The sequence below is a fragment of the Parambassis ranga genome, chromosome 22 (genome assembly GCF_900634625.1).
Source record: "Parambassis ranga chromosome 22, fParRan2.1, whole genome shotgun sequence".
Lineage (NCBI taxonomy): Eukaryota > Metazoa > Chordata > Actinopteri > Ambassidae > Parambassis > Parambassis ranga.
The window spans coordinates 11,737,579-11,765,501 of record NC_041042.1 but is presented as its reverse complement, the minus strand read 5'-3'; the positions used below and the strand labels follow the sequence as shown (position 1 = coordinate 11,765,501).

At 40.8% G+C, this 27,923-nt stretch overlaps 1 protein-coding gene and 1 long non-coding RNA gene across 3 annotated transcripts in view; one reads left to right on the top strand and one right to left on the bottom strand.

Annotated features, from left to right (window-relative positions):
* The first annotated feature begins 28 nt into the window (after positions 1 to 28).
* Positions 29 to 10,523, top strand: LOC114427546 (uncharacterized). The gene is made up of 3 exons (XR_003669467.1): positions 29 to 285; positions 372 to 430; positions 10,429 to 10,523. It is a non-coding gene; the product is annotated as an uncharacterized LOC114427546 (long non-coding RNA).
* The window catches only part of aqr (aquarius intron-binding spliceosomal factor), a 36,140-nt gene continuing 9,259 nt past the window's right edge, over positions 1,043 to 27,923 (bottom strand). For both annotated transcript variants that reach the window (XM_028395660.1, XM_028395661.1), the window contains exons 16-36: positions 27,453 to 27,573; positions 27,185 to 27,326; positions 26,612 to 26,790; positions 25,637 to 25,804; positions 24,030 to 24,199; positions 22,861 to 23,102; positions 22,596 to 22,745; positions 21,924 to 21,993; positions 20,816 to 20,926; positions 20,245 to 20,354; positions 17,801 to 17,936; positions 16,295 to 16,504; positions 14,527 to 14,664; positions 14,358 to 14,429; positions 13,463 to 13,650; positions 13,202 to 13,373; positions 10,347 to 10,517; positions 6,111 to 6,196; positions 3,120 to 3,294; positions 1,768 to 1,878; positions 1,043 to 1,446 (exon numbers count right to left, since the gene is read on the bottom strand). In XM_028395660.1, coding sequence (XP_028251461.1) covers positions 1,201 to 1,446; positions 1,768 to 1,878; positions 3,120 to 3,294; positions 6,111 to 6,196; positions 10,347 to 10,517; positions 13,202 to 13,373; positions 13,463 to 13,650; positions 14,358 to 14,429; positions 14,527 to 14,664; positions 16,295 to 16,504; positions 17,801 to 17,936; positions 20,245 to 20,354; positions 20,816 to 20,926; positions 21,924 to 21,993; positions 22,596 to 22,745; positions 22,861 to 23,102; positions 24,030 to 24,199; positions 25,637 to 25,804; positions 26,612 to 26,790; positions 27,185 to 27,326; positions 27,453 to 27,573 — 3,168 coding nt within the window. In that variant the 3' untranslated portion in view covers positions 1,043 to 1,200. The remainder of the gene's footprint in view (positions 1,447 to 1,767; positions 1,879 to 3,119; positions 3,295 to 6,110; positions 6,197 to 10,346; positions 10,518 to 13,201; positions 13,374 to 13,462; positions 13,651 to 14,357; positions 14,430 to 14,526; positions 14,665 to 16,294; positions 16,505 to 17,800; positions 17,937 to 20,244; positions 20,355 to 20,815; positions 20,927 to 21,923; positions 21,994 to 22,595; positions 22,746 to 22,860; positions 23,103 to 24,029; positions 24,200 to 25,636; positions 25,805 to 26,611; positions 26,791 to 27,184; positions 27,327 to 27,452; positions 27,574 to 27,923) is intronic.

Sequence of the window (27,923 nt, the reverse complement as noted above, 5' to 3'; positions counted from 1 at the left end):
TACAGGGCTCATTAGTGTTGCGGTAGAACATTTGCTGCAACTATATTTAAGGCTATTGTTGGAATGTTTGATCACACGTTACGATCATAATGTAATACAGTAGTCTTTTTGGCTCTGTGTCAAACCCTTTGCCAATAATTCATAGGTGCAGCTTCAGCCAAGAGAGTAATTATCTTTCTTATTTAACTTCTCATTTGAATCCTTTTCTTTGGCCAACAGAAGGCACAGACTGCTACTCCAAAACACTCATGTGAACCTCAACATGGAGCATCTTGCATTCAGAAGGTAAGAAAAAAAAATCATGGCTCCACACATGACTGAATGCAGAAAATATGTCTCTCCACGTCCATCAACACATGGTTCTCCATCAGGTCTTTCGACTGGCCCGGACACAAGCAGCTGTGCAGCTGACCTGTTCCATCAGCCTGAGGTATGATGTAACAAATAACCTCTGGTGCATGATAATGAATAAATTTCCAGTCTGTGTTTTTGCCTGTAGGGCGATGAACTGCGTTAACCTCTTCATTTTAATTTAGTTCATTAATTTAGGTTTAAATTACTAAGTTTTGACTGGGACCAAGCTTTTGCGTAACTTTTTTTTGGAATAATCATCTTTAATATTATTTCAATGCAGCTAATACTGTTTCTTGGTCATCAACTCTCCAGCTGAAACGGCTCTGTGGCACTCTTTGCAGTTTGTGCTCTATGCAAAAATTATGAATGGCAGAGGCTTTCTGGTTGAGTGATTGTGTACATCCAGAGGGCAATTTGAAATCCTCCAGCATGCACACTGGCCCCTGGGTGAAGTGACTGACCTATAAATGCAGCTTAGTTGCAGCTTGTGCAGCTGGTATAGGCTGAGCCAATCAGATCTGGGTTGTGTGAACACAAAAGTGGGAAGCAGATGAATGGATGGTAGTATCATGACAGAGTAATTCTAATAAGGCTTAATTATATTGATGTGTGTTTGTTTGCACAACAGACATGTAGATTGAATCAGCTTGGGTGGCTGTATACAAGTAAATTTGCAACAGACACTAAATGGAATTGTATTTTTTTTTTAATAAAGTACAGATGGTAACGAATACAAAAGCAGATGTATTAGAAAATAAAACAAAACATCATCAATTTAGAACTGACTCCATAGTACATTGTTTTTCAAAGGGAAACCACTTGGTCCCTACTTATTAGTAGGATGTTCTACTGCTCCGCATTCTCCTCCTCGTCGCTGTCACTATCTCTGCCAGGATGCTCTGGCATCTTAGCATGTTCCTCAGTATCCTGGATTCCTTCCTTCTCACTGGTTTCCTCTGAGCTTGGCTTTGTGCTTGCCTCTCCTTCTGGGATGTCCTGCTCCATGGGGGTTTCCTCCTGCGGTTCCTCAGTGCTAGCTGGTGTGGCATCTGTCTTGGCCTGCTGTGGAGGCTTTGCCAGTTCTTGCTGTTTCTGTTGAGAATCCAGAAAAAATTCAAAATAGTATATAAATGTGACACTCTTTTACTGTTACTGCTTCTAAGTGAGCACAAGCAACACAGTACACTGAAAACCTACTTGTGCTTCACTTAACATGCTTGGCTAGTGGCCTGTTAATTCTTACATGCACATCTGAAACAATTTTTACATCTGACCTAGTTGCTCTACAGCGAGTTTAAAGGTTAAAAATACCAAAACTGCACCCAGGGAAAGAAGGTGACAATTTATGATAGTACAGCCTCATAAACGACATCTGCAGATTGTTTTAGTACTGTGGTTATCAAAAGTTCTTACCTGTCTGTACTTCTGGGAGGTCTGGATCATGTGCATGTACATATTATACACCAGGTTGGCCATCTCTGGCATGTTCTTCACATTTTGGTCTGGCTGCTCAGAAGCCTCTCTCTGAGGGGCAGAATCAAAATAACAGAAAGAGAAAGATAGTTTGAATGCAGGATGTGATGTGGAGGAAATGATAATAGATCTGTCTTGTTAGCAATCATTTTTTTCAGGCATCACCTGGTGAAATATTGATCTGAGGCAAAATGTGCAGGGAAATTACAATTCACCTGCCTGCTGCTACTTGCTTGTTTGAAAAGAAAATTCTCCCTCCAGCTATCACTACTCAATATTACTATCAAAAGAAGCCAAGGATGCAGAGTTTGTAATTTAACAGCATTAGTATGCAGACAGAGTCTTACAGCCTAAACTGAAAAGTGAGGCGTGTGGAATATTTAATCTCCTGGGCTGATGCCTCCTAAATACAGGAGTGATGCTCACAGAGTGTCAAAGTGAAATGAAACTAGGAGCTTTGACTGCACTAAACTGATGAGTCAAAACTTCACTTTTCCCAATGTTTATACATCATGTTACTGTTGGTGTAAAACCATCATGTGAATGTGTATATATTCACATGATGCATCATGCATTAGTGTTTCCATAACAGCTTCTGAATCAGCCCCATTTAATAGGCCATGACAGTTCTGGTCAAGTGTTGCCAGACAAAATCTGACTTTTAATCTGCATCTGCGTGTTAGCAGCAGGGGGCTTACTGACTCTGGATAGACGGGCAATGCAGGGGCCGCATGTGTGTGCCCAAAAGAGCTGTCCCCCATGGGGATAAACACTCTAGAGTCAGAGGAAGTGTCACAGGCTATGGGGTATTTTAGACACCCCTGTTGCCACACACGCCAGTCAGGGAGACACAGTGACCAGACAACAGTCGTCTCATGCAGGCCAGGCAGGATCAGGGAGAGTGCTTTTGCCTTCTGACCTTTGGAGGTTAATTATAGCTAGGTCTGTGTTTCCCATGCTTGCAGATGGCCCCTGTAGAATGCTGTTAACAGACCAGGGCCTATGGCTAAAGCTGCAGTAAGATTTGTGACCACTGAGGAGGACCAAAGGGAATGAAATTTCCATTCAGAATATAGTGGCAGGATTAGACAGAGTCAAGGGGTTGTGGCAGCAATGACGTGGTTGTTGGAGATGGCAACTGTTTTATGGAAATGGGCACTGATGTGGAACGTGGGAAAGTAAGCTGGGTTCTTATCAGCAGATTGGGTGCTTGAGTACCTAATAATCAGCCAGATTTAATGGAGCAGGACACTAATGTGCTTCAAAAATCCAACATGAGTGAGTCTGCTTACCGGCTGTTCCTGGTTGTAGTACTCATGTGGTCTGATGTGCAGCTGCAGTGGTCTGGCAGTGAGCTGGTTGAAGGCAGGAGTCAGCTCGAAGCAGTTCTGGAACAATGACACTCGGGCAAAGATGTACAGCCCCAGTCTGGCTCTTGACATGGCTACCACCAGACGCCTCACATCCCTGTAGAGTGATAGGGGGGAAAAAGCTGAAAATTGGCTGGACACAAGGGAAGAAAACAAATCATATGTGAAGGAGTGGGCAAGTGTGAAATCTGCCTGTAGGGGATTTAACAAAAAGATCAAGTAAAGATTGATGAGGAAAACAAAAAGGCAGTGTAGTGTAGGTGGAGAGAGGTTCAATGAAAGATAAGTAGCACTAGGTGAGTGGGACAAATATAGAAGCGAAGAGAGAAATAAAGGAATGGAAGGCAAAGGACATGGATAAGCACAGCAGACAAAGTGAGGCAGAGGTGGCAGAGTATAGTAGTGGGCAGATAGGTTGCTCTTTCTTGCCATACAGTAGAATTGAGAGACACAGAGGAGTAATTCCTCTGGGAGTGGGGGAGCTCTGCTCGGCCTGCTGTACAAGTTAAAGTTGTTGTTTTTGTGAAGGGTCGCCACTGAGGGGCTATGTAGGTCAAAAAGGTTGGAAAAACACATAGAAAGCCCTAAACCTGCAAACACTGTAGGCTCAAAGTTTGCCTACAATCTACTTCCACAGTCTATAGTAGACAACTACTGTGCTGTATGGTGTCCTGCATTAATGCTGTGAATGTAAACTAAGAAGGGTGGACGTGGTTGGGCAGCTTTTATAAGCCACAAAAATATTCAGTCAAAACAATAAACAAGTGTTCCCTTTAGCCAGTGTTAAGATGTAATGAATCACATGTCTTAATAACATAATGGAACTGTGCAGAATGCTTAGATGGAAGATGTCTTTGGCTCACTCAAGCAGCTCTGACAATAATGAAAACAGAAAACAGATTTCGTGTATTTAAATATGGCACACATTCACAGTTATGAAGTATTTACAAATACACACTAACAAGTACACTACACAAGCTGAGAAGCAGCCAGAAAATGTGGGATCCACCTGAGCACTTGGTGTGATTTAAGAGGATTAATTCTTGCAATATGCACGATGAGTTCTATGAATATGTAGAAAGGAAAAGGGGGCTTAAGGGAACCATTGTGCACGGTACAAGCATGCTAAAGACAGCGGCGTATAGATTAAAAGGAAAATTACGGCACATTTCAGACAAAGAAGGGGCAGGTTACGAAATGAAACTTGAAAGGGTAATATCTCCACAGAGACCAACTACAACCGCCTACACCAATGAGCAGTGGAGCTGTGGAGGAGACGAACCAATCATGAAGCATGTTAGCCTGTGGACATGGCACAACTGAGGGACGCCCACCTGGGCTGTGCAGTGACATGACAGGGCAAAGTGGACGAGTACCATTTCTGTGTGTGTGTATGTCAGAGTGCCTCTGGATCTGTGCTTCCCTGTCAAAGTGTGTGCTCCTGCATGTGAGTGTGCCTGTATGTATCAGCAGGAATGCTCCTCCTGCCAAAGCAAGCCTCAGATTATCATATGGTCAGCTGAGTCCCCAGTGGTAGTCACGGCAGCCATCAGGAGTGATGCAGGAGCAGAAGAGTGGAGGAGGACTGCAAGGTGAAACTCAGTGGTTTTCCACAATGATCCCAGCATGGAGAAAACACAATGGACATGGCAAGAAATTCCCATGAACCATTGCTCTTTCAACCAATAAGCTAATAATAAGACCATTCAGACATTTCTGGCTTGTCAAAATATGAATGAATACTAAGCAAAACTATAAAATGGGATTAACAAGATATTTTCCTGGTAAAACTGTTCAGTTTTTTTAGAAATGTATACAGTGGGTTTTATATATTTATGTAGGTGTCCATCACTGATTGAAAATATGATTTTTTTTGGTCTTTGAAATTTAGCATGGTTAATAATCCTAGATAGGAACCTCTAGCATTCTAATACTGCCCTGAATAAGTGCAACACCGAGAATGTGTCCAAGGCCGAGTGTAATATCCAGTGTAAGACAAGATCAAGTGAATGATACAGAGAGGAGAGCAGGCACTGCCAGCAAGATAAAGTACCACTCTCTCTGGCCTGCTGCTCTTTTTCACTCTGAGCTACATCAATTCATTGCTTTATCTGTGAGATGAGGAAAGAGGAAAATAGAGTTTTTAAGTGTTTTCTCTGCCAGCTGAAATGACCACTCTAAATGGTGTGTGTGTGTTTGTTTGGGGGGGGGGGGGCTGCATTTAGCTACAAAAGGAATTGTGTATTATTTGCACTGGAGCTCCAATTTGCAGACTGTCCGATGCTGTGATAAAGCTATGAACAAAGCAATTCTAAGAGCCGCTATTGTATATCACAGGCAGCAGCCAGCATAGCGAGCAGAAGTACTGCAGAGGCTCAGCTGTCTGGTATTAAAACATGTGGCATATTAAATGTAAAGAGCTCATTGGAATCTCATGGTAGCTGAGGAGTGAAAGGCCATTTGACTACAAATCAATGCAGTGAAATGAGGAAGGAGGGAGTCAGAAGAATGAAGAGCACTTTGCTCTTTGTTTGTCTAATCATCAGAGCACAATGGCTTCTCTTAATGAGAACAAAAACTGCAGTCAGCTCTACAGACAAAGTCTTGTCCCAAACCACCTTCATCTTCACTGCATCAAAATTAAACTTATACATACTTACACACAGCATCACTTATTTCCTTTAGCTAACTTCATACAGTTGTTACACATTTTAAAAACAGAAAGTCTCCTGAGAGCAGCTGTCTCGGGAGAGTTCAGTGCTGACATTTCTGCTGTGTTGTTTCCCTGAAGGATGTTTATCTAAGTGGTAGCTCTTATTACACAGGTATTTTTATAGTAGAATAGCTGCTGGGAGCTGAAGGCTGTTTTGGATCAGGTATAGTTTTCTGCTTGGCATGCACTGAAGTAATTACCTTAGGTGTCCCACAGCTTTGGTGCGCACCAGCGAGAGAATGATGTAGTCATTCTGCTGACCCTGGAACCTGTCCACTGTTGTGATCTGCACAGACACAAAGATATTTTATAGATATATTAATTCACACACAAATACATAAACATATCAAAGACATGCTAACTAAGCTATGACTGCTGATACACGCTGCAAAGTAAAGCAGTGTTTGCATTTTAGGTCAGTGGAGGGATTTAGCTGAAATGTTTAGAGGCATGAGCGAGACTGCTTTCCGTCTTAAATTCCTTTTCCTGTATTTTTTTGAGAGGCGAACAAGAAGCGACAGCGCCAGTTCTTGTTGTTAGTGTTATCGCTGCAGGGCACATGGACAACCAGCAGGGTTAATACGGCTTAGAGGGCATTTGCCACCAGTACCCTCTTACCTGGGCCCCTGAGAGTCAGGGCCAAGGTACTGAGGGCCACATTGGCTTGAGTGAACCAGAGATTATTTAAAGGAGACAGAGAATGGCTCTCTGTGAGATTTTTTTTCTAGGCGGCAGGAAAATCATGTCAGCCAATTTGCTTTTATACCCTGGTAATCCTGTCTCGCTGTGAAGTGCAAGAGAGTAGTGTTTTGACTTTGTCAGTAAAACTACCTTACATAATAAAAACAAAAGAAAGCATGTACTTGCAACTTTAATACTGAGACATTGAAATAATGAGACACAGCCCTGTACACATCTACACACCATAATAGCTGTACTATATGTATAACTGGTTTGCAGGCACAGTCCTCTTATTTTCAAACTACTATGCAGTAATATTGGCCACATGCTGAAAAATTCATAGCCCAGCAGAAAGAGGTTGGTCTGTCCTCTATAGATCCACACTTTAGAGTGGATCAATAGGACATCAGCTACTATCGAGAAGCCACACAGCAGCCAATGTATGAACCAGCCATGCAAATAAATCATACTGTGGTTGTGGTAAATTCTAACTGGAAAATGCAAGTCTTGGTGAACCTGGATCTTGCCTTTTTACAACCTCTTTAAAACCGTGTTTTGGGGAGGAATGTGGGAGCGTGAGAAAGTGTAAAAGACAGAGCAATGGGGCTAATGAGGTATTTATTCATGTCTCCCTGTTGCTATGTAGAACAGGTGCAGCACCAGAGGCAACAATATGTTGGTTTTTACAGTTGCACAAGGCTTCATGTGGTACATGTTCTAGTCAAGTGTTTAATGTTCAAGTCAGACATTCATGGTATACATGCCTGCACATGTCCACAAACATAGCACAATGAATGCTGTTATGCGAAAAGGGAGTTGGAGTTATTCTTAGCCCACAGACAGTGACAACTAAGCCCAGATCGACAATCTCCCAAAGGCGTAGCATTTTGCATGGTGTTTAGTTATTTATGAGGAATCTTCCAGGGAGAGAATTACAGAGGTCATGTCATTGTGGCACATGTATATCTGGATGCAGCACACAAACACACACATGGGTTTGCTAATAATGATTTTATGAAGAATCCTGCTTTTTTCTTCTGGCTGTTATGAAGATAATGGCATGTTGTCTCTGCCGATAGCCATGGGTCTCTAATCTCTTTCTGTCTTTTGTTACTCTACCCATCCTGCTATGTCTTATTTATGGCAATCACTAGCTGGAATGTGCAGAAGTCTGTAGTATTATTCAATTTTTCAATTTTTCACAAGAGACACCCAGGGATGACAGTTGGCATGGTAATGTTTTATCGCTTGTGTCTCCAGTCTGCACGTGCCTCAGAAAGTCATATGTCTAAAAAAAAAAAAGGGTATACCAGGAAATGTTAAGGCATGTTTCCCAACAATGTCATAGTATCAGCTTATTGGACCAATTTTGTTCTGGTAATGAGGTTCCGTGTAGTTTAAGGGGCTCCTGTTTACAGTAAATTTTGTGTTTTCAATCATGCACAGCAAAATATGCAAAATGTGTTCACAATTTTCACCCATTTCTCCTTGACCCAGTTAATGTGCATCCAAATAACTGGAGATAGACATGGGACATCAATCATAAGGGTGAGGTTTTAGGTTTGTGTGCTGGTTTGAGACCTAGTTAATTAAATAGTTCACTAGTATTTAAAGTAAGGCATCAAATAAAATGGCTCACTGTGCATAAAATGTATGAGGTATGACACAAAAGCCATTAAAAAGACATATGCATCTACCCACATACTGTATGTTTACAAACTGAAATTCAGTAAAGAGCTTAAGCTGGTGTGTTGGATTTGGAGACTGTGACTGGTGCTAACTGGCCTTCCTCTCCTCTTCTATGTAATTAAAGTCATCACAGTAAAGTAAGCTGGCTGTTGACATTTACTTGGTTTTAGCCATTGTGACACATTGTCAGACACACTGTAGACCCAATGCTCAGCACCATGACCTTTCAGCTGCTCAGCATTTTCCCACAAGAGCCTCTTTCTTTCCATATCTAACCCTCTCTGGCTATCTTTCATCTCAGCAAATCTAACAGCCTGTCACTCCTGTCACTTTATTACCAGGCATGCATACTGACTAAGGCCATGAGCACAGTGAATGATGCTTTATATTTTAACATTGCAGGACATTTTACATGGCTAAGCACAAATTCTGGCTAGCTGTCACAATGGGGAATATATGTCAAGACAAAGCAACAAGGTGGAGTTGCACAGCAAAAATACAGACACAAGGGAGTCGCTCCGACACTGCAGGTGGTGGAACACATCATTAATTTAGTCTCAAAACTACTATCATAAATGACTCAGAGGGATTTTGCTTCCTGCTGCTTATTTTTTGGACAAAATGGCCTCCGTGTATTTGTGACCCATTTTTAACTGTGTACTTTAGTAGCACACACGTAAGCCTGCAGGATGAAGGAAAAGTACTTAGAATTAATGTGGTTGGCATGATTAAAGACACCCTGCAGAGCTCTACCTTCATGCTGAAATACAGAACTCTGGCCAGTTTGAAGAGCCACCTTTCTTTATCACTCCTGTTGGACCAGACATGACAGAAATACAAGTGAAATAGCCCCAATATGATTAGAAACATGCTGGGCCTTTGTTACTATGGTGAAATACAAATAACTGGTTACAGGCCATTTTCACTTCAATCTCGCAACTTTCCCTGGAATGCCTAAATAGTCTTTGACATTTTTAAGTGTGTAAAAAGCCTAAAGAATGGAGACTGAAGAAAGGTGAGAGACTGTGGGTAGGGAACAAGAATGAAAAGAGGAAAGCATAACCTGAGGCTAGTGAGTAAAAGCATTTAGGAGTACAAACAGAAAAGAGATGTGGGAACTGTGCCAGTGAGTTGCTGACTTTACACGGTGTGAGAAAAAAACTGAAGGAAAAGAGGAGATGAGAAAAGTTCAGGGGAATAATACGAGCTAGATGAAGACAACCCAACAGCACGCTTCAAGGATGAACAAAACATAGACGTTACACTTTCACTGCTTCCACAGTGATTTAGGAAACAAACATACCTCAGTGAGTTTGATTTACAGAGGTATGCAGTTGGCTGGTATGTAAAAAGTGCCCTGCTGTGGTCTTATGACCTGTAGCATTCTTAACAGTCTCATGATTTGGCGAGGGTGGACAATGAAGCCCCAGTGATTTTTTTTTTTTTTTACTAGGACACCAAGAGTCACTAAGATTCATATATTAGCATTTTATGCTGCAATAGAGAGAAGTGTGTTTCACGGTGTAAGGCAAAAACACCTAAAGCCTTGTGAGAATTGAGTGCTGTGAATTTCCTTCTCAGTGCAATGGAGTATAAAACCTTAACGCTGGCAGCTGACATCTGGAGGTGTGAGGAAACTGTTCATGTAGCATGTGTCATGTATGTTCCCTCTAAACTAATCTGAGCCCTACACACACACACAGAGTGATACCTGTGAAATGGTGGATCAGTATGGTTTTCAGGTGATACTGAAAGATTTCGTTGTGTTGTGTGATTTAGGTGTTGATGAATTAAATTAAATACTTGCAAGACTGCCAGGCATTCCAAATGCAATTTATAATAACCAGCAATACTGTTTGATATTGTGATATTTAGCAGTGATTTGATAAAGATCTTTAGCTACCTAACTGAACACTATGTAATCAATTACCATAAAAGAAATGTTATGCAACAAGATGATGTATATTAGCACATTTCAGCTTGCAGACTCACACCTACGCTTGCTTTTCTGATAACATTTATTCCTAATGGATGTGTGTGTGTGGTGTTTTCAAACTGGTGCATACCTTGTTAGGCTGGCTGAAGAATGGATTTCCAGCACAACGTTGGTTGATGACATCTCTGATCAGGTGTTTTTGTCCATTGTAGGTGGTGAGGATGCTGATGCGGTCAGCAGGGTAGCCCAAGAGACGCATGTACATGAAGAGAGCCACAGAATACTCTGCCTCCCCCAGGTTCTGCACACAGACAATGGGACAGATTACATGATATGTTATCATGTATGATGTTTGGGAAATTGTGTGTTTACATTTTGTATTTTATGCCCAGTAAAATTACTGTCATAATGACATTATGACTAACAGCAGTGTGTTTGAAACCTTGCAGTTCTCATTGCCTTGTACTCTTATTTGCTATGCTCCTTTCTCACCTGTCAAGTGTTTAACTTTTCAGCCAGATAAATGCCCAGTCATTCATGCATGAGCAGTTTTCTGATTTGGGCTGGAATTAATTACCTTCAACAGAGCTCAACACTAAAACATCAACAAACAAGCCAGATGGGACAAAATGCTCCAATCTGGCATCCCCGAAATAAAAGCGAGCAGGGCTCTGCTGTAACTTTGATATTCATTAAATAGGGAAAGATAATTGTCTTTTTAGAAGTGTCATAAAAATAGCTTTACCATCAAAAGTTTTAATATGCTGAATACCATGGCAAAATCTTTGAAAATACTACCATTACCCTGAAATGATGTGATTCTCCAAATGAATGTAGATAGTTATGTTGCAGAAGGCTGCAGTTGACTATAGATATTCACAGCAAACGGTAGCACTATCCCAACATAATCATTATTTCTCTCTCATTTCCATTTTATATCAAGGACTTCATCAGTGTTCCTCTCAATGTAAGCAAATGTAAAAGGCCAACACTGCGTTTTCCACCAAAACTTACAATCAACAAATTCCTCAGCCTTTGAATGCTTCCTCCAAGGCTACAACCTGACCTTCAAATGTGTCCAAAAGAAGAAAAAAAAGCCAACAGTATGCATTATTCATCTAGTTTCAATTAAATGTGGACTGCAGCCTCACATCTTTGATAATAATTTATGCAGCTTCATCAACAGTTCCTGTTCCAGATGCACTGGAGTCAACAACATCAAAAACAATGACAGCCTTTGTTCTTCTTCCACAGTTACCTGACTCCAAATGGCACAAATTTATTCATTTAATATATGCATTATAATTATATTATATATTTAACATTTAATCACATTATCATTTCATTGCATAGTTAATATTAGCTCCTGCATTTAAATATTATGCAAAATTGCAATGATTTTTTTCTGCTCAAAGGAGGTTAATTAGGTGGCCTTGCTGTATTCAGCTTGACGGCCCTTAAGGAAGTAATATTTGTATATAATTAAAAGCTATTGTATTTTTGTGCAGTTAGAACCACAGACATGCAGCTCTCATTTACATAAAGTAGAACATCTGAGTAGCCATGTTGTTGACATTTCTAGCTCGGCCTACCTCTCATGGATGTTTAACATGAATAATGCCCTAACACTCCAGAGAAGTTGGTGGTAACCATAACAACAAGGTTAGACCCAACCCACAAGATTCTGAGCCAGATGCCTGAGGCCTGATAAGGACGAGGGAGGATAGAAGGATGAAATCAGGCCAGGGACAGAAGAGAGAGTTACACATTGGAGTGAAGACAAAGGAATTATAGTTAAGAGGCATAAACCTATACTACTTGTAAGTCAAGTCCACCATGCCAGTAGCTCTTACACAATTTAAAATGTAGCTTGTGAAGCTAAAAAAGTGCAGACTAACAAGCCATAGTGGCTGAGAAAGGCAATTTTCACACACTGGAGGAAGTGGATTTAGATAAGCATCTTACTCTTCATGAGCTATCTGACAACACTGAAGCACTATCAATGGGCTGAGACTCAATATGGAAAGTGCTTTAGCAAATGAGGCAAAGATCTAAGAACAGACCTTTGCACTATGAATCGTCTGTCACACACACACACACAGACATTTTGTGTAAGATTTGTGCACTGTTCCTCAGAAAGTGCACAGCAGCAGTTGTGGCAGTGTTTATTCAGCTGTGACATGAGTTCAGTGTGCAGTTGATACAATTGCTTCTATAGTGTCAAATTTATCTCCTCTAGTTGTTAGGAGTGTGTGTGTGTGTGTGTGTGTCAGACATAGTGAGTGATACTGGCAATTCCCTTGAGCAGCCTGAAAATGGCAACAGGCAAATGGAGTTGAGGTTCATGTGACCTGGTGCCTCGAGAAATGCACATGGTCTGGATTTAAGAACAATAAGGAGCTTCAGGGACAGGACCATACACAGTCATGAATGATTCACTAGACAAGACTGAAATCCTAAAATCACCTACTCTTTTTTTTTCTTGAAAATACATTTTGATATCCAAATATTCTATAATTTTTTTATGATTATGAGACATATTTCCTGTTATTTTTGACAGTCAGATATAGTCTCCTGAGCTGTTGTGCCAAAGTTAATGCCCCTATCAACCCCTTCCCTTTCCCCACACACAGTCTCAGCAATGTCATGATGAAACACAATCTGGCTCCTGCTGTGAAGGACAAACTCAATGGTCTGTGCTCGGCAGCCAGTATTAGCTGCAGACTAAGCAGAGTGATGTATATATCATATAGACTGGTAGGTTAAACAATTGAAATTTAGTAAACATGAACTGTGGTACAAGAAAGAAGAGGAAAGGAAGGAACTCTCTGGAATCTGAAGAAGTGTGCGTAAGTATTTATGTGTGTGAAGAAGTTTATAAATCTAGGAAGTGGTATAGCTGTTGTACAAAATTAACCACCAATATTGAGAAACACTGAATATTGGTATTATGGACGCTTTGTAATATGGCATTGAACAACTGACCTGGTAGAAGTAAGGGGTGGGTTCAGATTCCCCCACCCCATTGAAGTCTTCCACATTTATTAGCTGGAAGTCAAAGGTCAGGCCAGGGTTGGGCACCTGGAACTCAGGAAGCTGCTGGACATGAGGCAGATTCCCCAGGTGTTTGTAGCGCCAGTTGTACAAGTTACAGAGGCTGTGGGAAAGGCAGAGGAAACACATAAGATAACACTATTGTCACTTTATGTGAGGGGAAGCAGCAAAACTTGTGTCATCATCACTCACCTTGCCCGTGCACGGCCCTGTGCATCCAGGTCGACAGTGGGTACCCCAAGGCGCACAAAACGGGTGAAGAGAGACTGCTCCATGTTGGAGTATTTCTGAAAGGCCATGTTCTTGATGACTGGGGGCAACTGATGGTGGTCCCCAATCATGATCCATCGCTTAAGCCTGCTGAAGCCATCCTCAGGGTTCTACACGTATGGAAATACAGAACATGTGTACCATCCAAACAAATAAACCTTTCAATGGAGTTGTATCACTTGTGTATGATGGACAGTGCAGTTAATCTCTCGTCAATTCCAACCTGATTCAATTTTGATTTGTGCATGTGACACTGAATTTTGAAAATAGGATAATAAAATCAAGGAAAGAGGCATAAAGGGTCACTACAGATTTTACTCATGTCTTTATTCATACTGCAAAATGTCACTAATTTGGTGCTGTTTGTTTGGGGCTTGACTTGACTCAAATTTAATATTCCAACTACTGTAAGTCTAGAGATAATTTAATCATTGAAATCACTGGTAAAGGTCAGATGGCTGAATAAGGGATTGAAGCATGAGGAAAGTGGCAGATGGCTCAGACTGTTGATCAGTGGTGAAGTGAGATAATGGGAAGAGCTCTAGCAGGGTTGTTGGATAAGCTAATGTACTTAATGGCCTCATACACACAGAAATTAGCACTCAGACTATTAGGTGTAGCTACCAAAGACAAACACCATTACCATGTATAGAACCAATCAGGGAGAACATAGCAATGAGTGTCAGGTAACAGGAGGCTGAAGCAAAGATTAAACCTGGCTTGATGTAAGAAAACATGAGTTTATATCCTGGCAGATCTCACAAGTGTAATTTTAATCTTCTATAAAAGTGACCAACCAAAGTCAGAAAAGGGTTACCTGCAACAATAGAGGGATAAAGGTCTCGATCTCCAGGATCTGTGCAGCCTCTTCCATCAGGATGTTGTCATACTAATGGAGAGACACAGCAGTTCATGTGATAAGGTAAACAAACTACAAAATATACACGTCTAACTAGAAGCCTGCTTCTACTGGATAAAAATCCTACCTTAAATCCAAGCTCGACCAGGTCATGACGTTTGAGTGCAGCATGTGTGCAGGTCATGGCAATGATTTTGGCTTCCTTTACCAGCAGATACTTGGAGCGGTCCAATCCACTCCTCAACAGCTCAAAAGCCCTAAACTCCTTCAAGGTTAAATGGGGGAGAAACAGAGTGTCAGGAGATGAATCACTGAGCTGAAATAACAAAACCTTAAATAAGAAAGCACCACACTACAATATTCAGAATCACAGTCTTTGATTCACAAGAAAGTATGTGGCTCATCATTAGTCTAAGCACTCAAATACCCCAAATGACTCAACTCAAATTGATGGGAGATGCACCACAACTTTAACAATGTCATGACAGACAATTAAATGACTCGCAATGCTCAGTACCCTGCTTTTTTAATGAAACGTGTCATTAACATAATCCCTTTGCTTTCTACTCTCATTAGGAGTTAGTCTTCTTGTCCCCATGATACAGTGATAAAGAGACCAGCCAGCCGCGAGGCTCCTCTGTGGTGAGGGTACTGGGTGTACTTTGTTGTTCAATAACTGCAGCTTAAGAAGCAATTCTGCCTTTGCTTAAAAATGCATACCAGTTTATTTCAAGCGCCAATATCCTTGCACTATCAAAAAAAAGACAATATATGGGTAAACAGACATACATATTTCAGGTTGCCACTTTAGCTGTGTAAGGGCTAGAAAGGAGGGAGGGGTGGAGGGAGGAAGGGAGACTCGGTCAGCACAGGGGTATAAATATTTGATGTGTTACTATTTTAGCATTAATATTAAGCCAATCAAATAATGCAATATTGATGAAGTCTATTTTTAACCCCCATGGCTCCGTAGTGGTTGAAGTGTGAAATGGTAAGGGTTCACAGACACTGAGGAGGAAGAGAGAAAAATGAAAATAAGCAGTAAGCAGTATAAATATAGTGGGACTGCAGGGGAGTAGACAGGAGATGTTTATACAGGAACCCAGGAGACACATTGTGTCTCTGTCTGTCAAGCAATAAATTCTTAGAATATACCTATGACAGCTTATTCAAAACTGCTTTTACATTTGAAAAGGTAGACAGTTAAGCAAATTCAGCAGAATGTTACATTTGCTACCCTGCAACACATACAGCAGTACATCTTAATGGGTGTACAGATTTCACTGCAGCATGGGTGAGGCTGAAGGAGGAGGGAGAGGTGCTGTGCTGTGATGCAGTGATACAGAGGCCAGCCAGATAAATCAAGGTCACCACATGTGTTGGGATATTACCTCTAGCCAATAACTTCTTTATTGCTTTTCTGAGACCTTCTTGGTGTTCCCATAAATCTGAAATGTTTTTGTTATCCCTACAGAGAGAGTCGATGGGCTGAGCAGCAAAGATAACCCATTTTCCACTGTGTGTTTTTGAGTGTGAAAGAATGACAGAGAAAAATTGATGTGTTGCTTGAAAACAAACACATCCACAAACAGACAGTTAGTGTCTGACACATCACTATTAATTTACAAAAATCTTACAATGGTGACTGTGAAGGCAGTTACCGTACTTATGCGTGACGGAGCGTCAAATAGTTTAAGAGATAAAATTCTCAGTGTTATTGAGCAAAAAGAGTAAAAATATTTGTTGACATTGTGCCTAGGTATGCTGTACATAATACTGTCTGTTCTATTAATAAAATTACTTATTGCTCTCAAATCACCTCAAATTCGCATCCTACTGGGAATTGCTTATCATCAAGAAAACTCACACAGTGTGTGTGTATGTGACCTTCTTACCTCCAGCTGGGTAAATATTTTCTTGATGTGACGGAAGCAGCCCTCCGCAATGTCCATGTCCTCCTCATAAGAGTGGCCCTTGAACACAGGCTGGGGAGCATTGGAAAAGTACTTGTGGAACGGAAAGTGTGCAGCAACGGCCTCCACATCCACAGTCATGCCCTGTTTAGGCCTGACTTTGCTCATGTACTCTTCCCAGCGAGAGATCACCTGTGGACGAGAAAGACATGGGTTTTTAAGAGTCTTTGGAATGAGTCAAAGTTGTGATGATCTGTGGTTCAGATGTATATATTTGAAATCTGTGTTTCCTCAGAAGAATGCAGGATAATGGGAGGACAGTGCTGTTATATTTGGGTAATAACCAAATAATCACCAAAAACACTTTGTTATAAGGGCATGTGCAGCACATGGACCTCCACTTAGTTGCTGTCTGTCTGCTATCTGCACAGCATAAATGGTGCATCCTGTATTTTGTCTAATTTGATTACAGCAAAAAAACACACAAAATGGACAAATGAGAACAGATAGCCTCACTCTTACAGAGGTGCCCCTGCTGAGCGCCTAATAAGCCAGCTTCAACCAAACAGCAGGATAGCCTAGTTCTATAAATACCTCTGTGAAAAACAACTTTAAGGATAGCATTAATGAGTTGGCTAGAGGACTTGGCTTAATTGCATGTTAAGTATCTGTCTGTATGGACTATTAGGACCACCATAGAAACATTAAATATACATACATAATTGTCATAGGCCACTGACAAAGAAGTCTCCCTTTGGCCATGGTTTCTCTATGCGAACAACATCTTGACATCTTAACAATGTTACAGAATGAAATCAGTTGCTTGTTATAATATATAAATAAACACAGAAACTCTGCTAATATTAATAATGAGCTGCAAATCCAGTCACACACAGTCACACACACACACACACACACACACACACGTTATAACTGTCTCACATTTCTGTTGTGAAAGTAACAGCTACTTATTTTCAGAGATAACAGCTGGGTATTACTTGAGCTTCCTCTGAAGAAGACACTCTGCACTTCTTTAAGTTACATGTGTCTGTTTTAGAGTCCTTACTGTACTGCAGGAGAATGCAACAACATTTCTGCTGCAGTCTGAGGGGACAGTAATAATGAGGTGACAGAAATAAACACCAAGGCCTGTGACTGGTTTCTAAAAGAGATGTTTCTACATATTTGCAGTCTAGGCAAAACGAGGAGTGAGTCTGTGGTATATCAACTTCAATAAAGTCTGTATTTGACTGACATAAATGGTCTGAGGAACAGGACAGAAACTCTCACAAAATAATTCTCCTCTTCATCTGCTCATTCCTGTCTGTGTAAGTCAATATCAAAAACCAAACACACATGGAAGGAAGGAAGGAAGTTAATTAGTAGGTAGGTAGAATTAAAATACATAAATAAATTAATGAATAAACTGGCCTTTTAAAGGTCCTGCTAAACCTTACCTAACCTACGTTAGTATTTCAGTAGTCTTACCTGGTAAAGGTAAAAGTGTCCAGCAGTCTCACACGTGTAAGAAACATCTCCCGGGACACCCAAGCTCTCCTGTAACCTCCCCACCTCTCTGAGGAGCTCCAGTCTTCGAGCTAGGACATAGTTTACCCTGCCATATCTGTAGACAGCAGAAAATAGTTAGCCAACCATGACCTGCACCTAAACTATCACAAATATCACAGAGGACTGAAGATTTTACATAAATACATGCAACAATATTAAGACAACAGTACATAGCCAAACAAACAAAAACTAGATATCTAGGATCTGAATTTGTGCCTATATTATATCATAAAACTAAAGTGCCAGAATAACCTTCACCTCATGTATCTACTTAACAGTATTTTCTACATTATTTATAGTTATTATAAGTATATGTAAAACTATGTAAAACATTTTTAATATGACTTTTGGTGTACAAAGGTTAAAGAAGGCAAGAGCTGCCCTTGACTGTGTACATTGTCTACATGGTATCATACGTCTTATTCTGCAGTTAAACAATGTTGCTTAAAAGCCATTATTAGTTGGCAATGAGACTAAACACACACACAGACACACACAGGATGCAGGAGGGGTCACAAGGTAATACCAGAGGTGAGCGCTATTTTTAGCCCCTCTCCAAAGATTCTCAGTCAGCAGATGACTCAAAGACGATGGCAGTGCTTCGCTGTTTGCCAAAATAAAATTAAATAAAAATGGAAAGTGACCTTGCTTCTCAGGATGGCACACCTGTTATGCGTTCAGCTACATTCAAACTCCAATTGTAGCAAAATGACACATTCTCAACAGATATTTTAAGTCTAGGACACATATACACTATCTACATCTAAATATACCCTCCAACATACTGCCACCATCTACTTCCAAGTCACATTAAAACAGCAAAACAATACATCATGAAAAAGCAAGAAGGCATTTTTAATTGATGCTGCAGCTTCTCCTTTGTTAGGCATTCTGAGAAGCGCTGCCGTCCATTTTTTATCTGGTATACAGTGTTAATTAAAACTCTCTGCTCTCTCTTCTCACTAGTGTCAGTGGGGTGGAAGAAGTGTGGAGTCTGCATGTTGTTATGAAGCAGCCAGGCAGGCAGGAACATATTAAATGCTGCTAGCTAAAGCTTTTTTCTTTTATGTCTGTGTTGCTGCATAATTTAAGAATGTAAGACACTGCTTTCATGTGCTGACCCCAGTTTTGAATACAACACTATTTATACTACAGTCATACAATCACACTGAATAGCAGTCAAACAGAGGGTAGAGCAAATGAAAGACGTGTATAACCCCTTACTTCCTCAGACATGATGCTGAGACCTACAGGATGCAATTTTCTCGGTGCCATGAGAGGATAAGGTGCTAATTAACAATGCAAGCTATAAGGACACTTAAAATAGGAACAGCATAAAGATTTTTAATATTCAGTGACACAGAGCTATTTATATTCAGGTCCTGGCTAAAAGCTCTGCTAGTGAAAAAAAGGGTTCTGGCTGATTCATTCAATAGTGGTGTTAAATATAGCAGCATCCAGTCATGCAGAACTGTAAATGTTTTGGGTATCTTGAGATAATCTGTCTTTCTGAAGTCTGTCATGAGTGCTTAAAATGCTCTGCCCCCCACCTTCTCATTTCCCATCTCAGTAGTAAGGACTGAGTCACTATCCTTCAAGGTATTTCACTCACTGACTCTCTCTCTCTTACACACACATACACACAGTGGTTCAGAGAGTTGGGAACTTAGGGGCTCAAGTTCTATATGAAGAATACTAGTACTGCATTTTCACCTGCCATGAGGAAGGTTCTTAAACAACTAGTGTTACAAAAGTGCGTAATGTGTGTATTTAGATTTTACTCTGTTAATGTCGCCCACATCTGATTCGCCACTACATAAACATTTTAATGAAAACTTACATGATAATATTTATGCTTTTGAGTATTTCTTTAGTTTATATATCCTTCACAGTTATAAGTAAATTATTAATTAAAGCCTGTGTAACCTAGAAGTAGATGGCTAGTGTTAGTAGGTCACTTCTTGTGGTCCAAAATAGCAAAGAATGAGTTAATCTGGCATGCATTGCCTCTGAATACAGGCCTGCAGGGACAGATCCCTTACCCGAGTGGAGGGGTCTGAGATCTCTTGATGCCTAATGAAGATAAGCCAGGTCCATAGCCTGGCATACAAGTGTATCAAGTAGCCCTGTCACCATGCTCGCCCAGAGTCATTATGTATGTGGGCAGCTGCGTCCATGTAGTGTTTTTATGTATGTGTTGTCAGCAGCCTCTGCAATGCAGATGCACAGCAAGTCGCTCATTTGTTGAATGTACTTTCACACATTTATGTGTGAATTCATGTTGTCTCAGTTTTCATATGTTTGTTTAGGTGCATATACCAGTGTGGGTGTTTGTCTTTACACCTGTTGCTGGCTGTCCTCACCTGCTGAAGTCCTTTTCAGTCTCAAGCTCCTCCTCTCCATGGCCCAGACGCAGAAGGTGGCGCTCATCAATGTCAAGGGCCATGATCTTTTCAAACAGCTGGTTCAGAGCCTGAGAATCAAAAGCCCAGATATGTAACTGACTGAGTTGTATCTTTGATGTGTACTAAATTTATTTTTTCCATTCTATAATGTAAACTTGGCTCAGTAATATAAAGTAGATGGCAGTGGGGATGGAGACAAAAGCAGGAGAATAATTACTACAGAGCTATGCTTCCTATGGATAAAGTTTCTTCTGGCAACCTTCCACTAAAACAACAGCAGATTACTTTATGATTAAATACTACGGGGGAAAGACCGGGGCACGGGAGAGCTCAGATTTTAATTTTTCCTCCATAGTTTGAATATGACTATCGCGTGATTAATGGGTAGGTTTGGGCATAGGCTGTAAATTCTCAAGACAGCCTCACTGTTAGTTGATCAGAGTGTTCAAGAAACTTTTCAAAGACAGGACCTAACTAATTTACAGAGCTCTGTATGTGTGTGTGTGTATATGTAGAAGGGGCTATTGACCTGGTTGGAGTGTGTGACTATGAGAGTCCTCTGCTCAGGAAAGTTGTGATAGACGTTTGAGATGATCTGAACAGCAACATCTGTCTTTCCTGTACCTGGTGGTCCAACAACCTGGAGACACAGAACAAAGTTTAGGAGATGAAGATAAAAAAAACACATAAGCACATTTAGAAGTTAGGCTGCAAAGGCACTCTTTTAGATAAGCTAGTGGTTGTGACAGCCAGGCCATGGGCATGTCACAACAGGCTAGGCTAGTTCCCCATTGTTAGCCATGCTCAGATGGACCCAATGCAAAGTGGTGTTGCCTGGCATGCCAAGACAGTCAGTTTGTGTGCACATACACAGCTGTAGAAGTAGAGTTATCCGATAAGGCTCCCCTTTGAAAATTTGAAGGATTTCATCACTGTATACAAGTTCGTGATAATTAGACTCATATTTACTGGGGGGGAAGAGCACATTTAATTTACTAAATAAATATTCATGAAGCATGTTGGTCGTAGTGTGGGTCTCTCAGGTGAGTAATCTTTTCTAAAAATAGCAAGCACAATTACAGATTCCTGCATAAATCAGTATAAATGAGCTCCTTGGTTTTAATACATGAAAGCCAGGCAGACTAGGAGGTAGTATGTGTTTGTTATGGCTGCTAATGACATATGACAAGAAGGAAGGTTAGAAGGGGTGAGGAGGAAGGCATGCATGCAGAGTTGTTTTACAACTGTGCTGACAGCCCCTTTGCCATATTTACCTCTGCTAGCTGCATAGTAAATAACTCAGATCTTGCTTCCAGTGTCCAATCATCACATCAGAATAGTATTTTCGTCACAACAGTGTATTACGCTGGAAGGATGTGCATAAGACGTGGTGCATCTGTACCTCTAAGCCTACATTTTACATTAGCTATTTTATCGCCACTACCATATGGTATAGTAGAGGTTTCAGTGAGAATTGTCAATCATCGGTGCTTTCAAAAATAAAATCAAAAATAATAATAGTAGTTGATTCCTTAAATTTTAATACGGCCTTCGTGCTGCTTTTGGTGCACAGGTTCTAAAATTTACAACATTCTTGGCTAGCTTTGGACTCACACAATTAATTACCATATCCTTACCATGGTCAGTCCTGGCTGCATCCCAGCTCGAATGGCTTCAATCTGAGTGGGAGTGAACTGGATTGTATTCCTGTAAGACATTTATTGCAGATATTTTTTAAAGTAAATACTTTTCTAAAAGGCATTGGTAACATGGGCACATTTGTCTTCGTAAGAGATGCTTACTGCTGCAAGTGTTAATGCTTTTTAGACCATCTTGAAAGATTGTTATGTGGGAGGGTATCTAATCTCTACTAAGATTAGATATCAAAGTGCAAGTTTTCACTATTATTTTCTATTCACTCTTAACGGCATAAAAGTTTATTCCTATAAATGTAGGCATGACGAAAACTAAAATAGCACCGCAACATTAGATGGTTAAGAAGTCAGATACTGCAGACAGGCACACATAAACAAATAAAAAAAGTCATGCTTAGAGTTGGGTACCTACAATAAGCATAGCTTTGAGTGTTGTACCTCTATACTGTTTTATATTGAGAAGAATATTCTGAATGGATTTTCAGGGGTTTGATTTTTCGTTTTAATGGAAAATGTATGTGGACAGTGTGCCCAGGAAGATGTTGCCATAAAAGAAGAGGCGAGTGTGTTCACTACAGAAGGTTAACCAAACACTGTATAACTCTTTGACCTCGTTAAGTTGTCAGTGGGATGACCTGTGTCTTGACCTCTCACCGTTTGGGCTGGTTGTAGGGATATGGCCCACGGTTGGGGGTAACATAGGGTTCAACGATTAGGGTCATGTCTTCTTCTTTGTCTTCCACTTTTTCATCAGCCTTTCTCTTCTTCCCCTTGTCTGCTGTGTTGGAGATGGGAAACTTGATTCTGGTAAAACAAAAAAAGAGTGTATGAATAAAATAATAAATAACAATAAATTGTGGATTATATATATTAATATTACATTCTTTTTATCATTACATTCATTCATCTTTGACTTTACCTGAAAGGGGGGACTTGCAGTGCAGGGTTCTCTTCATTGACCTTTATTGTGTGACCAGGGAAACATGACCGCAAGTGATCCAGGGACAGAAAGGTGTCATTGAAGTCCAATGTGGAGATCTGATTGGGCATTTTGGAATAGTGGGCACTGCCTGGGTCACCGTAGCCAAGGATGATGTCATGAAGCCAGTCTGGGACAACACATTCTGTGTTCATCAGGTGTCTGATGGTTTCTAGCACTGCCTGAAACACAGCAACAAAAATGTTAAAGAGAAACATCCAGCTGAATGAATGAAGCAAATCAGACAACAACAACCATCTCACAAGAGGTAGTTTAGGTGGATATGAATAGGTTTGTGGTGAGCTGCTGGGACAGCAGGTAATTTGTAAGTCTGTCAATTATATTTTAATGAGCTGCAAACTGTCTAATACTCTGTGCATCAAACACTGTGGGGGGAATGTGATCGCTTGTATGTGTGTCATAGATCAAAGATAGAGAAGAATGTTTCCTGAATACCCATTAGTTCCCGCTTTTCAAATTCAGGAGTTAAAAAAAAGAAAACACTTCAGAAACATCTGTGATTGCTGTGGCTGTGAAAGACAGAAATGGGTGTGCAGACTTAGAAATAGCAGATTTGACAAAGCGGTAATGAGAAGCTTTTAATTTGAGAGATGTGATAAAACTCTAAGTTTTGTGCATGATTAACATTTAAAAAATGTGCACACAAAATGGAGGAAATCAACACAAGGCTGGGATTGTAACAAAACTTTCACTCAGTGAACTTCACTGTGACCTGCAAAAACACTTCTGTGAAACAAAGTGGAAATAGATTCGTTTTTTTATTAACCTTCTAAGGATAGCGGCATATCATATCAACTATATAAAATTCACCATACTTTCCCACAGAAAGCATAATAACACTGTGACATACAGCATGAGTCTGCTGCCACAAGTGGATTCTCAAAGAGGAGACTGACGAAGGGTCATTGGGAGGGCCTTGAATGGGCGGCAACCTCTAATGCGCTCTGGCCCCAATCTCATAGCTACAATACATAACAGACTATAATATGTGCAATACATCACTCAGAGGTGGTGTTGGTAGGACTAGAGCTCAAGGTCTGAAGATAAAGTACTCAAACACAATATACAGCTGGTCTGCGTTTCCAAACCTTGAAGTTGTTCTCCTTGGGCTTGCGTCTCATGATGATGTTGAAAGTCTCATATGGGTCTTCAGTGCCACTCTGAATGCTGCTTGTCATGTCCTGCTGATACTGGTTAGGGTCAAGCCATACTCGGAAGGTTCTGGTGTCTCCATACAGCTTAGGCTTTGGCTCGGGGCCTAGAACAGAGGGGCAGGAAGAATACTTATTACAGTAATCCTATGCAATGAAATGGAAGCAAAGAAAAATCTAAACAGAAAGTGCTATGTGTCAGAAGAACAATGTGGATATTAAAACTCATTTTAATCAGTTAATTTTCAGATATAAAACCATGATTTCAATAGTAATTTCATCCCTATACTTACATTAAAAAGAGATAAGTAAGGCTTGCTACACTACAGTAGTGCCATGCCCCCTCAGGAACAGCAGCTACATGTTGATGCTTGACTGACAGGCCACCGCCTTTAGTCTTATTCCCATGGGGAGCCCGTGTGGTGGAGCAAGTGCAGCTTTCACAGATTTCTAAATAGATTCTGTGTGGAGCTGTAGGGCACAGAGGAGGAGAGTGAAACCAATCCCGTCTGCTTCTGATGTGTGCGCCCCTGTGCATGTGTGTATAGCTATGTGGGGACCATCAAATCCCCTTACTAAAATGAGTCTGGTGATAGCTTAGTAGTGGAAGCTGCACCCTTAACACTATGCAATAACAATGTGGACAACTAGGCCAAGGCATGTGAGCAGTTGTAACAGGTATGCATCATTGTATTAACCTGTCAGTTACTAAAAGGTTGTCTTAAATCAACTTGTGATTTACAAGGAGATCTGGATTTAAAAAGTGCAGTCTTTACAAGATAATATGTCTTCAACCCAGTGATTTATCTGTCACCCTGCCACCCAGTTAGCCTGCAGTTAGCCCGTAGAGGATCTAAAAGTTTAACTAAGCCGAGATTGGCAAAGCTTGTTTCCTGGTATAGTGTCTATTTAGAAAGTCCTGGCCTTTGCATATTTAATCCAAACAGATGAAAGGGGATAGGGAAAGAGTGCTTTACCACATGGACACATGTCCTGACAAAAAAAAAAAAAAAAAAGCAAACACTTGCAGGCTAACTTAAGTAAACCAACCAATCTGAGGGACTACTGTGGCCTGCAGGCAGAATGTGCTACTGTACTACTAGTTTACTTTCCAGGAAAGAGCAGATTTGAGTGTATTCACCCTGTGTGGACATTAAACAGACTCAATATTTGATTTCTAATGGTAGAACACATTATTACTGATAATACTTCGTTTCAGTGGTCAGAGCAGCTGATATAATAGTGCCTGCCAGACAAGCCAACCCAGGGTTAACTTACAGAATCCCACGACAACAGAAGAAGCAATACAAGTCTTTAGTTAAATCCAATAAATAAAGCAGGGGGTAGGGTGTAGGTAGAGCCCAGGTGTTGCTGTTAACCTCAGGTTAATGGAATGTTAATGTGAACAGGGCAGATCTCACTGTGACTGTCACAATGACAACATCAGTCTGACCCTCTCCTGTGGATTAGTTGGTGGGAATGATGGTGTATAGGTCTGATGGGAGGATGGATGTCATGTGTCACTGGTGCACATATGAACGTACCTTCCTCAATGACACGCCCCTTGTCATCCAGCATACCCTGCACCTCACAGCCTCTCACGTACGCCAGGCCAGTCTGATCCACGAAGGACTGCCGTCGGTCAAAACGCGTGCCGTAGAGCAGCATGGGTCTCACAGTGATCAGAAAGCAAACGTCATGCTTCCGCAGACCTGCAGAGAAAGAGGATGGATAGAGAGGTTACCATCACAGAAAAAAAGGAATGAGTTTTTACAGATACAGAGAGCAAAAGGAGGCAGGAAAATGTGAGAGAATATAGAGACAGAGAAAGAGGAGACAGAGTAATAGGGTGATGGATGAAACTGCCCAGTCAGCATTTGAAATGTTCTTTAATACATGAAGCTCTAAGCTGCAAAAAAGGCTAGAGGAAGAAAAGTATAAAAACAGATTCATTTCAGCATTCATTTTCTTTATCAATGACTCCATTATGCTGTCATTATTGGCATATTAATTATTTAATCTGTATCCTTCACAGGAGAGTTATACACAGCCAGTCAGAGGCTTCCATGCGTCCTCCATGTTCCCTGGATATCCAAGGCTATGAAGCCCCTGTAGTGCATTATCTATAGTGCACAGTTTATTAAGCACACAGACAGAAAAAAATGACCAGGTAATAAAACAAAGACGCTCACTGGAAGAAACTAGAAATAAAAAACAAGCAGGCAAAGGTTTTATGTCAAGGTCTGATGGGATGGAATAGACAGTGAAGACTTTATAGGGGTTATAAACTCCTAAGTAGGGGAGTCCTTAAAAGATGTCATGAAAAAGAAAAAAATAAGCGTGTAGGGTAAGGGTGTAGCAAAGTACTGTGTAATGGACAGTGATAATGCATTTAAGTTCAAGAGTGTGGTTTGCCCACAGAAATAACACGGAATAGGCATCATGGATGTGTGGTTTGGGAAATGAAATATTCTGATTAAAAAAACAGGAGAGAAATCCCCAAAAGGTCCATCACTCACCTTCCCACTCTTGCTTGATATGATCTTGTACATTGAGGTTAATGGTGACATCAGCTCTGACACGTGCAGGCCAGCTCTCTCCGATGTTGGGTTTAGCAACCTCTACTATGGAGAAAGAGGTGATTGTCTGAGCCATCCTAGCCCATCCCCCAAACACCACTCCGCCATACTCAGACTGCCTGTGTAGAGGGACAGACACGACAAGAAGTTAAGACAAGTGCTGTGGGGTGTTGTCAGGTTTGAAAATCTGTTGGATTTAGGACAGCATTTGGCACTACTGCTTACTTATTTACTTTTGCAGGAACAACAAGCACGTTGCTACATCCCTTGACATAATGGGAGCACTTATTATGTTAAGCAATGGGTTTCAAAATGTGGTGTTCCAAATGTCATTGCCTTTTAATAAAATATTATCACTGTGCTATGCAACCATGTGAGGGGTAGACTGAGGACAAGAAGCTTCATTCATTAAGGCAATAAGAGCAAGTAGCTGAGTTAATGGCAGACATTTGTTCTACTTGCAGGAAAAAAACACTGATTGTCATCCCTTCCTCAATCTCAATTCTTAATCACCATGGTTTCATTCGCCAAACCACATCTTCTATATCCTGTCTGATCTCATAGGTGGACTCTAGACGAAAGAGGTTGAAGTTCCTCAACAAGTAGTCATGGAGGGTCAGAAACTGCAGATTCAGCTTTGGTAGGGCAAGGCACCCTGAAAAAATACAAACAAATGAACAAGCACTGAGTCGATATAAACTCAAGAAAAACATGCAGACCACAATAGAGCAGGAGTTGAAAGTAGTGCCAGTTTAGCACCAGGTGAGGGTCCGATGCGCACCTTCGCCTGAGTAGTACTCCGTTGGGACAATGTTCTCATCCCAGATTATTTTCTCTGTTGGATAAAGGGGCATCTGGTTAAGTTGCTCAATCTGTGAGATTCTGCGCTGATGACAGGACACCTGTAAGAGAGAGCAGAAGTGTGACATGCACAGACTGATGTCCAACACTTAGAAATGTTAAGTAACGGTTGTCTCTCTTATATATGGTTATTATGGAAAAAACTTCTTACTGTTCTAGAAAAGCACATAAATCACCTGAATTGTTTACATTGTGAGGTAGAGTGATATGAACTGCTAAATTCAAATCTGCTCATCTGTTCTGCCAGAGGACATACTTTTCCTCCACCCCACTTATAATTGTGTTCTCAGTAGCATGCATGATTGTTTTTGCTCCCTACATGGAAGTATTCCAATCCTGTAGCCTCTTCTTATTAAATCTATGCAGTCAGAGATTTTGGTTGTTGGCGGCA